This window comes from Anastrepha obliqua, chromosome 5, assembly GCF_027943255.1.
Source record: "Anastrepha obliqua isolate idAnaObli1 chromosome 5, idAnaObli1_1.0, whole genome shotgun sequence".
NCBI classification, from domain to species: Eukaryota; Metazoa; Arthropoda; class Insecta; order Diptera; family Tephritidae; genus Anastrepha; species Anastrepha obliqua.
The window spans coordinates 19,818,814-19,833,418 of NC_072896.1; the positions used below are offsets into that span (position 1 = coordinate 19,818,814).

Consider the following 14,605-nt stretch of genomic DNA (forward strand, 5'->3'; position numbering starts at 1 on the left):
TTTGGTCTTAAGTTAACTTGTGTAGAATGAAACGTGCACAGACCTTTCGTAAGCCCAAATGATCAGTTAAAATGCGATAAGTCGATGTTTTGGAGATATTCAATTCCGCTTCCATGAATTTCAACGATGATTTCGGTTCATTTTTCAAAAATCTACGAAGAATTTCAATGGAGTTCTCGGCGATTACTTAATTTGGGCGGCCCGTACCACCTTGATCAAAAAGTTCCCATTATAACCGCCAGGCAACGCTATAAGTCAACTGAATCGCATAGTGCCATCATTATCAGTGAATTTTATACCAAGAACGAACGAATACCATCCAACAGCCATCGAACTCACCTGATATGCCTCCCTACATTTTTTTCTGTTTGATCGAGTCAAAACCGTTTCACCACTACGGAGAGCGCGCTTTAAAATCTGAAACGAAGTAATGGAAAAATCGAAGGCGGATGTGATGGGTTTACGGAAAATAGAGTTCCAGAAATGATTCGAAAGCTGGATCAAACTCTGGCAGAAGTAGGTTGTAGTTGATGAGGAGTAATTTGAAGGCGATAATATCACTTTTGAGGAAGAAACTTGTATTCTGAATTTTCTGAGCATATTCCTGGAACTTTTTGATCAAGGTGTATGTTCACTGTCATTTATGTCCTCACAACCATCTCTGAAACGTGTAAACCACTCATGAACTGTGGCACGAGATAGACAACCATCGCCATAAACTTTTTTCATCAATTTAAATGTTTCGGTAAACATGTTACCGATTTAAAACAAAATTTATTATTAGCTCTTTGTTCGAAACTCATTTTTGTACCGATGTCACAAACATACTTACACTTTAGACCCAATAATTTCGCTTCCACTGAACCGAATGCCACCAAACTTTCACCGAAAGACAGCTAGGGATGTAACTTCCTGAAAAGATGGTGCCACAAAAAATATTTCTATGACGCCACTCATGTTTATTTTGGACTTCACCTTGTACAATATGTGTGCGTACATATTTGTCTGGATTGCCAACCTAAGGGGCTCCCATATTTTATGGCACACTCGTAATGCTGCTTATAATCTAAAGGAATAGCAGAGCTGTAAAAAAGCCCTACAAATACATTTGAGCTACAGAGTATACGCAAGTGCATGTGTATTAGTGATTATATTTATCGACGCCCATTCATATGTATTATGAGCTTAAGTGTGAGTACACGTACGCGGTCTAATGTGATTGCGTATACAGCTGCGTACACAAAAGTGCGGATAGTCAGTGAGTTGGCATTTAAAGAGCTTTAGTGTTTAGATGGTTTGAGCTTTAGCTAATATGCTTCTGTTTTTGGAGAAATACTGGCCATGTGGGGCTTTTTGAATCATTTAGTGTTTGTGTTTTGTTAAAAGTGGTTACTAAACTATGCCGGATTTTGAGAAATCATCACTAAATGTGATTGTAAATACCGTCTGCTGACGAATTTGATTCTAACAAATTGCATTGTATAGGCTTATAATATTTATGATACGCAATATTTTGAATAAAATGTTTAGTCAGCACCGTAAGCTAAAATGGCTTCACATCTCCGATTCATATTTATGCTAATTTCTGTGCGATTAGTGGAGTTAAACGGTTCCAAATCAGCGGAATTTGCTTTGATAACTGTTTAGCCCTCCATATTTGTTTTCTCTTGAGCTTTTGCTTAACTCCCAAACTTCCCAAACATTTTCAATAAAGTTGGTGTTAGGCGCATGTGAGAGCCACTCTAACATTTCAATCCTATTTTGCTGTTTTCACCGATCTTCACACATCTTCGGCTTCGATATTTGCGATTGATGCCTTTATGTAAAATCCCAGCTTGGCTAGTTCTTCCAAATATCTTCGCAGCTGATGGCAATTATCACAACTCCATTCAAATTGGCGATAAACACAAATAAACCGCCAAATCCTTTTCCTGAGAAGCTGCCTCAACATGAATCCTAACCGGATGCCTAACAATTCATTGAAGTTGTCGATTATCAACAGTACGTCAGTACCGACGTTTGCAACTATTTGCCCAAAAGGAAGATTTATCCGTGAATATTACGTTTGCCCAACTCTGTTCTGAATTTGTCTTATCCCATGCAAGCCTCTTTTCAATGCGTGATAAAGAGAGCAACGGTTTTTTCAATATGCTTCGGAATTTGAGAGCTTTCGCACATAAACGTCTTAGAATCGCATCTTTGGATACATTAACACCACTTTTCCTTAAAACTGTTTCAGCTTGACACAATACGATAAGTTCGGCATTGTCACAAAGAAATCAGTGATCTTCTGATCCTGCCTTCGAGAGTGCTGAGATACTTTCCGACTCCAATGAAGTTTGGTAGTATTTTAAAGGCAGGAATGTTTGAAGATTGCTACCTTCTTTGCCACCCCTTGGAGCATAATAAGTCGCTTCTAAATGAGTGGATAGCAATTTTTTAGACAATTGGGTTGACAGTTGGGCTCTAGAATCTTGCAATAGGAAATCTTGCAATTAGAGATTGTAAGTAGTACAATTTTCATTTGAGTCCATCACAAAGGTCGTCGAAATACTATAGTTCCGGAAACGAGTTCGCTGATAACCTGGCATTTTTTGATTACCCCAAGCAAGGACTCGATCGCAGCACTCATAGAATTGACACAAAAGATTGTTTAGCTCCTCGATCTAGTAATCGGGTCTTTGTAGGGGGCGGGGTGCGGTATCGGGATGCGGAATTGCTAAACTTTTATGACCTGGCTATTATCTTAAAAGAAAATCAAAAGGCTGATTAGATTAAAAGTACTTTTTCCAATAGGGGTGTTTTCACAGATCTCGCGTGACTAAATACATAATTTTTTCAGTTATCATTGTCATTTCATCATAGAAAGACTTACGCCTAAAGAACGTTTACAAAGCACACAATTGTATTACGAAAATTTACGCTCTGTGAAAAGTGTTCATCGCCCGCTCAAGCCAACTTATGGTGCACAGCGATGAGGCCCATTTTTGGCTTAACGGCTACGTCAACAACCAAAATTGCCGTATTTGGGCTGAAGAGCAACCCGAAGCCATTCAAGAACATCCATTTCGATTGAAAACAACCGTTTCGTGCGGCCTATGCGCTGGAGGAATCATCGGCGCCTATTTCTTCAAAGACGAGGCTGGCGCTAATGTAAAAGTGAATGGTGAACACTATTGCGCTATGATAAATGACTTTTTGATGCCGGAAATTGAAGTTCTGAATCTTGTTTCCAACAAGACGGCGCTACTTGCCATACACCCAGACAGCCCGTGAAACAATGGATTTATTGGATCGTCGTTTCGGTGAGCAGTTTATCTTTCATTTCTCAGCTTTGTGGATAAACCAGCCTCAGTTGAGGCATTAATAAAGTTATTCCCGAGATACCGACGGAAGTCCTCCAGCAAGACATTCAAAATCGGTGTTTACGGTTGACCGAATTGCGTATTTGCGGGTAACATTACAAAGGGATTATCTTTAAAAATAAATATCATAAATGGTTATACACAGAAATAATAAAGATAGCCCAACAAATTTGAATTTTTGTTGTTTTTTTGTTAATTTAAAATCTGGTGCCTCTCAATTTCTCACCCTTTACTTAAGCAGCGAAGATCAGGTCTACCGAAGCGAGTATCAAAAAGCTGGCTAAAGTTTGAAATGGTTACTGGGAAAACGTTCGATGTAGATGAAAAGGCACGGAAGCCAGTTGAGCACTTTCTTTGCGGATACTCAGTTTTATTGAGGAAATGGAGGACTACTATGGGAGTATCGCGGTGCGTTTTTTTGTAGGATTTGTCTGATCAAAACTTCCATAATATGCACAATTTTAACAACTCACTAATTTTTTAGCGACGCCAGTAGCCGAATGCGTAAAATTTTTTTCTTAGAGCGGTCGCCTCTCAGCAGGCAATGATAAACTTTTGAACGGATTTCTGCCATGGAAAAGCTTCTCTTCCATTTGAAGGAGAAAGCCTGTGACTTTATCAAGATTTTCTTCAACATAAAAAATGCCTCAACAGAATCGACGAAACCAAAATTGCACGTTATTAGCTGTTAGAGTATCAGCACCATAAACACCATTCACTATTTCAGCGGCCTTGCATGCATTTTCGCCTTTCTCAAAGAAAAACTGCGAAATGATTTTGTAGACTTCCATTGTTTACACCCTGTAACTCGTAACTGAATATATACATATACTCGTATAATTGGCGCGTACACCCTTTTTGGGTGTTTGGCCGAGCTCCTCCTCGTATTTGTGGTGTGCGCCTTGATGTTGTTCCACAAATGGAGGAACCTACAGTTTCAAGCCGATCCCGAACGGCAGTTATTTTTATGAGGAGCTTTTTCATGGCAGAAATACACTCGGAGGTTTGCCATTGCCTGCCGAGAGGCGACCGCTATTAGAAAAATGTTTTTCTTAATTTTGGTTTTCACCGAGATTCGAACCGACGTTCTCTCTGTGAATTCCGAATGGTAGTCGCGCACCAACCCATTCGGCTACGGCGGCCGCCGTTTGAATAGAACAAACAAAAAACAGCAAACCATGTTTTTTTAGTGTGAAATGTCATCTTGACAGTGAACATAAACTTTAAATTGTTTGATCGATACGATCACTATCCTGATAATAGTGAATTTTTTAGTCACTTATTTGGTATTTGGGCGTTGAGGCTTTTCGCTGTCATCTCAATCCAACCTAATCCAATCATCATGGTTTTCATCACTGACTTTCTTTCGACCAGTGCTCTAATAAATTTAATTCTATTTTCCGAGTTTCATATTGATGCTTTCTTTCTTAGAATTATTGGTGTTCATAAGTTCTACAGCTCAAAGAAAATTTGATTTCTCCTTGTTTTCCTTTCACTATGAAACCACTACCTCTTCGAAGTTCTCAATGCATTCAGCTCTTAATTCCAATTCGATTTTCTATGGCTTTTACTTCTCTTTCAACCTGCCCTCTCCCTTCAACGAATTGTGAAATTCAATGCAATCTTGTTACATTTCTACTCACCTTAATGATCTGATTTCCGGATACAGATACGCATTCGGGTTGCCACCACTTGTCGTGCCATACCAAGCGAAATGTTGCTCCTGCACCAGCGAGTCATTGAACGCGCCGTAAAGCATTAAGTGTCCATTCTTCGAGAGCCAAATTGCATTATTCGAGTGCAGGATTTCCTCTACAAAGTCAGCAAAGTTCCGTAGTGGAGAATAGTGGAGATGCCATGCCACATATTTGAAATTCCAATTACGATTTATAAGAGAGTTCATACATTTGGTACATATGCGATTTGAATGCCAAACAGCCAGCCAGCCAGTGGTCAATGGGCAGCAGGTGTGCATAGTGAGAATAGATTGAAAATGAAGAACGAAAACTCGATTTTGGATTTAAATCAATTTAATCGAATGCACAATCAATGAATGAATTGAAATGAGCCAACGAACGAAGGTATTTAGTTGGAAACTCAACTGACCAAACAAAATCATCTTATAAGAGTACTCACCTTCATAGAGCCAATCTGGTATGCCATTATAGACGATGCCGGGCACAGCGTCGCGTGTTATACGGTACACATGATGGGTGGAGCGCGGCCCCTGGCAGTAGTAGATGTCATAGTTGTAGACCAGCACCAGCGCATTTCCGGCAGAGGAGGTTGCATTGTCATTGCCAGCTGCTTGGGTGGATACGAACCGAGCGTAGTGTAGATATGGCCACTCATCGCTATGTGCATCGATTTTCAATTTGATGCTTTCACTAAAGATAGAAAACGAAAGATAGAGAAATGGGGGAAAAAATTGAAATGAGAGAGAGCAAAAAAAAAAAAAACAAAAAGCTGGAGGTATTGTTTGGCAGTCAACAGTTTGTATTTTCGTTATTGTAAGTCTGCATCCATACATGTGTATGTATGTATGTGTATGTGTTGCAATAAATGGATGACAAAAACGAAAGTACGGAAATAGACAAGCAAAGGAAATGACAGTAGCCGGACCGTTGCATTCAGCTGCTGTGCTCCACTTTCCGGGTGAATAGTGGAAGTGAATTGCAATTGAATAAAATTGAAGAGATAAACCTTAGGCTAAATTCACTATTCATGCTGGGTATATTTGGATAAGTACAGTTTGAATAAGGTATATGTGCGGATACATGTCTGTGTGCATATATGCGGGTATGAGTTTTTATAAATAGAACTGGCGCAGTAGTTGACTCTACGAGGGTCGCTTGAATAGTGCTTTAGATGGCACTGGTCAGAGAGATGGCACTACTGGCGCGTATCGAAGTTACGTTTAGTTAGCAGCATCTCTTGGCAGAACATACACCAAATTTCAGCCAGATCGGTACATTTCTTTGTCTTCGGTTCGCGTTTCACCAGTTGTAGTCGCAAAGTTAATGGAAATAGGGCTTCAAGTCGTGTCACATCCCCCCTATTTTTTAGATTTTGCTCGCTTAGATCCCTCGGACTACTATTTGTTCCGTAATTTGAAGAAATGGCTAGCGGAAAAAGGATTTTATTCAAACGACGGGGGGGATTGCAGAAACGCATGACTCTTTTTCAACCTTGAACAAATCCTAAACGTAACCTCTATAAGCGCCAGTAGATCTATCTCTCTGACTGTACACAAATTTTTCAAACTAGCCACTTAGCATTTTATGAAGCGTATTCTTTGTTGCAAATTGAAGTTGCGAAATTTTAGAACTTTGCCATACTTAAGAAATGCAGACCTTCCCATTTCAATGCCACATCTTATTTCTGTTGAGACATTCCAGTTTCCCTTAAACAGGCAACCAAATTATCTTAATTTGTTTACTCTCTCTACACGAACTTAACTGCAGAATCGTTTGGCTCAGCACAGAATTCGTGCTGAAGTAAAATAAATTTAGTTCTAATACACTGACAACAAAAAAACGGGGGCGCTGCCTTATAGACAGACATGTCCAGAGGCCAGGTGTATAGACACATGAATTCTGAATTCTGCTGTGAAGATAAATAAAATGAAGGGATTTTGCAGCTCCTACGCCACTGCCCTGCTCTTTTGAGAAGAAGCTTCACCATTCTAGAGGAAACTTCACCATTATAGGTAGAACATTTTTGAATGAGTTGGAAGACCTCCGCGTTACAGTTTTTGTTCAGAACTCATTGGCTTTATAAGAGATCGAGGAAACCTCTTCTTGTGGCGTGAGACCAGGAGGCCAGGTTTATCGCATAGTGGGAAAACATTGCAACTTAACCTAGTTTAGGTGGCCAAGCCACAGCCTCTCAGGGATAAAAAAAAAGTGTCGTAAAAATTTATAGAAAGTTTTCTAATAAATAAAAAAGAAAAACAGCCATATGTACAAGATATTAAAAAAGGCTATGATTACAATTTCAATATATTCCAAGTTGGACAAATATCATTTCGTGAAAAAGACTTCAGGATTATAGTCCAATTAAGTCCTTTTATTATTGGGATTGAGTCAATGGTTCATATTCCCTTTAATGGAATAATATTTTTGCACCCATTTTCGAATAATAAGCGTGAATTTTTCATATATCAAAATTATTCCAGTTTCATATATACAGGGTGGCGCAAAATTAATCACCCTATCGTAAGATTTATAATTTTTGCAAATATTCTTGTGGTTAAATCGATGGTTATTTATTCACACTTTCCCGACTATTTCCGAATAATAGACGTGAATTTATGCGCATCAAAATTATCCGAGTTTGACATATTCCAAGGTGGTGCAAAATTAATCCCCCTATAGGAAGAGTATAATGTTTGCAAATGGCGTCGCACGTCCGTTATATTTGACACTTGAGAACTAGACAGCTGCAGTATATAAACAGACATGCAATGCAGTGCGTAGCGCACAAAATAAAGATTTCCATCTCACAAATTTATGTTTTTTTATTGGGGAAAAAATTTAGAAAAAAAATTGTGGAATTCTGGAACCCCAATTCTTACATTTGGCGATGAAATCGGCTCCAGGGACCCCTGTCTAGCCAGCTCATCAACGCAACAGTTTCCTCTATGCCGCTGTGACTGGGAAGCCAGGTGAGCATAACATCGAAGAAGACCCATGCAGTCGAGAGAGAAGTCAGGCATTCCCCGACAAATTTCGAACGCACAAAGGATGAGCTCAAAGCTCTAGTTGCCGTTTTGTTGACGGAGTAGATATTTAAATTCCTTTACAGCAAACTGCAGAAGTAAGCAACCAATTCACTGATTCCTTAATTGCGGCTACCTCCGCTTGGAAAACATTATGGGGCCCGGAAGGCTGAATTTGAACTTGATGGGGAGCTCCTCGCAGGATACTCCACCACTAACACATGGCACATGGAAAAAGCGAGGGTTTACTGCTTTGTACAGTGTGACACCATTGATCGGACACTATCAAGTGCCTACTGCAAATAGTGTGAAACCTCGAAGAAGAAACTCGATACCAAAGAATGGTATGCAGAACATAAAAATACTTGCACTGCAAATCATTCTGGTTCTTCTGGGAAAATGGAAGTAGATTCAGTCGTCGAAATGTTCCAACGTTCATTGGAAAAACTTGGAGTCAGGTACAAAAATTACATCGGAGACGGTGACTCCAAAACGTACTCGGGGAATTTTAAATGCGGCACCTTACGGTGATCAAGAAGTTGTGAAAAAAGAATATATTGGGCACGTACACAAACGAATGGGTGCGGAACTCCGAGATGGTGTCAAAAAAAAAATGCTGAAACAGTTGAAAACAAAAAAGGAAAAAAATTACAAAAAAAACTCTTGGTGGAAAAGGCAAACTTACTGGAAAGATGATTGATAAGTTGGCAGTTTATTATGGCTTAGCAATAAGGGGAAATTGTGATTCCGTTCAAAAAATGTATAATGTTATTTCGGCTACATATTATCATTATTGTTTAACTCACGAAAAACCTCACCGCGGTGAGTGCCCGGACGGCCCGGACTCATGGTGCAGCTGGTAGAGAGCTGCAGCTGCCAATGAATTATCCACTTTTGAGCAGATTATGAGCCATTCCCAGAAGATGTGGTGGCCATACTTCCGATTTATACAGATCTCGGCAGTGAGAGTTTATTAGAAAGATGTGTAGGTGGTTTTAACCAAAACAACAACGAGAGCTACAATCAACTGATTTGGAAAATCTCTCCCAAAATTGTTACGGCCTGCTCGAAAACTGTGGAAATCGCTGCATACTTAGCTGCGAGCATATTTAATGAAGGAATGGCATCGCTATTGTATTATATGAAGGCAATGGGAATTAGACTTGGGCCCAATGCGTATTAATATGCCTAAAAAGAAGACGAGCAGCGCGTGAGAGCACCCGAGATGGAAGAATGGCCCGCAGACAAAATCAGCTCGAGTTATTAGAAGCTGCCGAAGCGACGGAGGGTGTATTATATGGTCTTGGAATAGAGAACTCCATGTAACTTACAAAAAAAAAAAAATTGTATCCTATGTTAAGTGCTTTTCAAACTTTAAACGCGTTATTCTCAAAATGGTGTTTTCAAAGTCGGTGACCAACATTACACGAAAGCGGCTCAACCGATTAGTTTCAAATTTTAACACGAGCTTCTTAAATACAATATATTTTTTTTAGTAATTAAGAGAAGATTTTTTCTCACCGATAAATATTGTTTTGAAGTGAAACTTCTTAGGCCTTGATGGACGAGCGAGAATGGAGAGTAAAATTTCAAAGCCATGCAACGTTTTGGGCATTTTTGTTCCGCGAGAGAGAAAAAAGATATAACGTAGAGGAAAAGGAGAGACAGTGAGCTCGATTTTTTTTTGGGGGAATTGCCATTTTGTCAAAAAAATTTATTTTGCTTATTCCTTCGACTAATTACTACATTTAATATTACTTTAACGAAATCTGTTCGGTTTTTTTTAATTTGAGAGGATCCAGTTCAGAGATATAGTTGCCACCGCAAAACGTCTTTTTTGAGAGCAGCTCCCGGAGATCAGCTGTAGCTCCTTTCCAAATAAGCATTTTTATTAATACTTAGTCTTAAAATACAGTTAAAAGATAGCATAATATGTGTACAAATTTTTAGTGCAATAAATTAAAAAGTTTTCTCAAAAAAAATTCTAGAAAATTCGCTTTCTTTCAGCCTTCTAACTGCATATAACCCCTTAAGAGCTAGATTCCAGTGGGGGCAGACCTTTGAACCTTCTCCAGCTTCCTAACTAATATCGTCCTTTCCAGCGAGTTCCATCAAATAAGCACTCCGTGGAGGAATATACATTTTCATATATTTTATTTTAAAGAAACATCTAAGTGCGTCTTTTGAAAGGCCCTTTATTTTTAACTAAGTTCGTAGTGTTGTGTCAGTTATTATTTTGTTCTCGTTTTAGTTTGTTTTTAATAATTGATTGCACATACTTTTTTCATACCCACGTATGCCAGTACAATGAGTAAACTTTCACTACGTAATTTTATTACTAATATTAATATTATCACTCACCTCGTTTGTATATCGAATATTGTGTATTGAGCTAGAAATGAATGCCGGAAGAGTTTCACGACATTCTGCGCCAGTAGGATATAGCGTTTGTCAGCCGAGAGGGTAAATGTATAGGGTGCAAGTGTTTTCTGAAAGTAGAAAGAAAATTCAAAAAATTAACTATATAATTAAGTGCACAGCCATGAATACATCCATATGTTAATTTGTGTACGCGCGAGTTATGGAAACCCCCATAACCTAGCAACCACTCAATCACCAACCAAATCTCCAAGGTTAAACATACCATAAATAGCTACATAAGCCAAAGGTAGAGTTCATAAGGATTATTATTAATTTTAAAGTTTCATTTTAAACATTTTTAATAATAAAAATCAGTTGTAATTCAGTGGTGAAAGAACGAAGTATCTTGTTTTTCTCTATCTTTCGCGAGTTAGAATCATAACTGGCGTAGTCGGTTTAGACCTGGTGGACGTTTTCAAATTCCAGTAAAAGCGCTTCCTGAAGGACTGTAAAGGAATATCACAGGAATAGTGCAAAATACTTCGAGAGAATATCGAAGACACCTTTAAAGTGCCTCCTGAAGGACTGTGAGGGAATATCACAAAAAAAAGTGCAAAAAATTAAACAAACTTCGGGGGAATATCGAATATCGGAGGAATCTTGAGAAGAAATCGGAGAGTTTAAACTCTTTACCACCAGGAACAACATGCTTAGAACCATACTCTTGATTTGGATACCACTAGCATTTCCTCAAGCGATAGACATAACAGAAATAAGCAAACATCAGAAAGCAGTTAGATTCCGATTAGGACCCGCAAGGATAATCACTAAACACAATAACCTCATACATATTGTTAACCTTGATGAATACAGTAAAATTGTTAATAAAACACAGGACATTGTCTCAGTCTTCGAGAACACCCACATATGGTAATTACAAGCTTCATAAAAATATCTAGGTAAAAACTCAATGAACTAGAAAATAAAGTACAGACACTTACACCACATAAACGACATAAACCTGGACTCATCAACGGACTAGGCACAGCCGTGAAATTCATCACAGGGAATATAAACGCCAATGACGCACTTTCCATAAATAGATAAATTCAAGACATTAAAACTGATACAAAACTAACTGTTTTATGTTTTCATTTATATATTCCTATATTTCCGTTTAGGTGCACAGGACCGTGTATTATATTTCTGTTGCTTCAACAAACCAAGTTATGGCAAAAATTAATAGTTTTTCTTTGTAATGCTATTTTTATTTAATTTCTTTTTTATTTCTCACATTTGGTGATTTTCATTTTAATGCGTCTTTAAACGATTTGTAGCTCATAAATTCACTATTTCTCATTCACTTTGTTCGCTATTTTTTATTGGTTGCAGTTTGTGGGAATCTGTTTGCAGGTGGGCAGGTGATGGTTTAGTAAATGGAAATGCATTAGCAGCCGTGGATGCTGAATATTTATTGTTTAATTATGCAACATTTTGTTTGAAAAATTATTCATACATCAGCTGTGAAGTGCAATACAAATATTAAGTTGAATAATAAATTTGTTCTAAGTGGAAATTTAATTGTTTTGGGTTTGCAGTTAATGTGAATTCGGGCCATTAAGCGCGCAAGAGGGCGAAATAGAGAGAGAGAGAGAGTGGTTGAGGATTCAGTGAATTTGATTTTAATGGCTAATTGCGGCAATAAGGGAATTGGTGTACATGCACGCATCCATACCTATGTATTGAATATTTAATATTTATTAAGCTCGGAAATAATTTATAAAATGTATGTATGCATGCACATATTTATTAAAATTAAAAATATTTTCATAAACCGATTAGAGAACGCAGTTTTTTTTTACACAAAGTATTGAAGGTATTTTTTTAATTATTATTTTTTTCATTTTAAGTAAATTCAAAATTTTACAAAACCTCGAATCATTCGATTTCAATCCCGTATTTCTTTTAAATTTCAGTTTCTCATGTGTGATCAAGTAAAAATGCAAAATTTTTATATTATATTTATCACAGGCATCCTCACGGGGCACTATTCGCGGGGTGTACAGGCCGTGAGACTTGGAATTACTTCGAACCCTTTTTGCGTCAGCTGTATGGAGGATGAGGTGGAGTCGTCTCAGCACCTGCTCCGTAGCTGCCCCGCTCTCGCGCGACTAAGATTTAAACATCTTGGTTCTCACTTCTTTTTTGCGCCTTTTGCCATAGGAGGTCTTGATATCAAAAATCTGATGAACTTCATCAGCAGCATAAAGAGGCTAACACAACCGTAAATTAGTCACCGTTCATAGTCCACAAATTCTCAACCGAATTTTTGCTGTCGCTGCAGACACATATATTTAGATCTGCCCTCCATTTGCTTACCATAACAAAGTTTATCGCTTCTTAATAATATACACCTCCGCTGGACTCCCCATCGACTATTGGCTGTTGATAGACCTAAAAAATGCTCGCCGGTAAGAAATTTCGCTCGAATGAAGAGGTTATCGCTGACACTGGGGCTTGTGAGGATTTTCAAGCAAAAGATAGCAGATTAGCAGAAGAAGCAGATTATGGATTGGGTAGAGCACACTTAAATTCGAATCGGCAGGCATGTTTTCATCCGACCATATTTTGCATAGGAACTGATGCATGCACCTTACCAGCTCCTCGCCGCCATGTTTGAATAGCTCAACCGGCAGTCCGTCGGCGCCCGCGGCTTTGTTGTTCTTTAGCCGCGTTATCGCTATTCTCACCTCGTCATGGTCGTGTAGCGGAACGTCAATTCCGTCGTTGACAGTTGGAATATCGGGATCTTCACATTCTCTGTGACATGCGCAGCTATCACTGTTTAATAGGTTGGAGAAAGGTTCCCTCCATAATTCAAGCACGCCCGGGTTGTTAGAAACCAGATCGCCGTCTTTGTTCTTGCAGGAAATCGCCCCGGTCTTAAAACCTTTTGTAAGCCGCCTAAGTTTCTAGTAGAAAATTCGGGCGTTTTTCTGTTGGCCAGCATTCCAAGCCCGTCGCTCTCGCGTATTTCGCCCTCTCGTTTCCTCACTCTGTTAATACGTCTCTCAACCTTTTACAGCTCCCGGTAGCGATTCCGTATGGCTCGCGTGGCACCCGATCGCAGCGTGGCTCTATAGGCGGCATCCTTTCTTCCTGCGGCAGCATGACATTCTTCGTCGTACCAACTGTATTTTCGGGCTCGCCGGAATTCGATTTCTTCTTCGCGGCGGTACGTAGAGAAAGAGATGTTGCTCCATTATTCGGGCGAATCTTCTGGCTGTCTTGCTGCTTGTCATTGCAGCTTTTCGATGTCGAACATTCTTTGCGTAGGTAAAGGCGTGAGTGCAGTTTGCCTGCAACGAGGTAGTGATCCGAAGCGGTACGCAACCATCAATGTAGGTAAATATCTACTGTAAAAAACGATTGGACGCTCTTTTATATTCATCTATAACGGCGGCCGCCGTAGTCGAATGGGTTGGTGTATGACTACTATTCGGAATTTACTAGTTTCGGTGAAACGCCAAATGGAAGAAAAACGTTTTTCTAATAGTGGTCGCACCTCGGCAGGCAATAGAAAACCTACGAGTGTATTTCTGCCATGGAAAAGCTCCTCATAAAAAATATTTGCCGTGCGGAGTCGTTTGTGGAACAACATCAAGACGCACGCCACAAATAGAAGGAGCTCGACCAAATACCCAAAAAGGGTGTACCCTCCAATTATATGTATATGTATACATGTTTTTTTAAATATTATTGAAAACTAATTGTGAATGATGTAGATGAACCGAATTTAACTAGATTTTCGATGAAAAGTGAAGAAATTTTAGTTTTATATTTTGTATGTTTTTTTGTTTATTTCTTATTAACGATTCTTAGACATTGTTTAGAAGAGTTGACCTGTTATCTCTAGTCTATATAAAAGGATACTAATAAGTAATTTTCATTTCATAATTTAACTTGTTTTTGTCGTGAAAAAGCTAGTCCCCAAGAGCCTCTGCGCGGAAATATTTCAAATAATTCGACTTAATGCTTACATAGAAAAGTAGGTGGTCATTGCTGGCAGTCTTTGTAGGGGGAATAACGCAAAGGCCTTCGTGGACTTTGTGCCGTAACTGCAAGACTGTCGGAAGTGCGACTATTCCTCCCCGCGGTG

At 38.9% G+C, this 14,605-nt stretch overlaps 1 protein-coding gene across 1 annotated transcript in view; it reads right to left on the bottom strand.

Annotated features, from left to right (window-relative positions):
• LOC129249234 (prolyl endopeptidase FAP) overlaps window positions 1-14,605 on the bottom strand; it is a 102,515-nt gene that overhangs the window by 30,910 nt on the left and 57,000 nt on the right. Inside the window, exons 5-7 of the mRNA XM_054888924.1 lie at window positions 10,447-10,574; window positions 5,502-5,752; window positions 5,009-5,177 (exon numbers count right to left, since the gene is read on the bottom strand). Coding sequence (XP_054744899.1) covers window positions 5,009-5,177; window positions 5,502-5,752; window positions 10,447-10,574 — 548 coding nt within the window. The remainder of the gene's footprint in view (window positions 1-5,008; window positions 5,178-5,501; window positions 5,753-10,446; window positions 10,575-14,605) is intronic.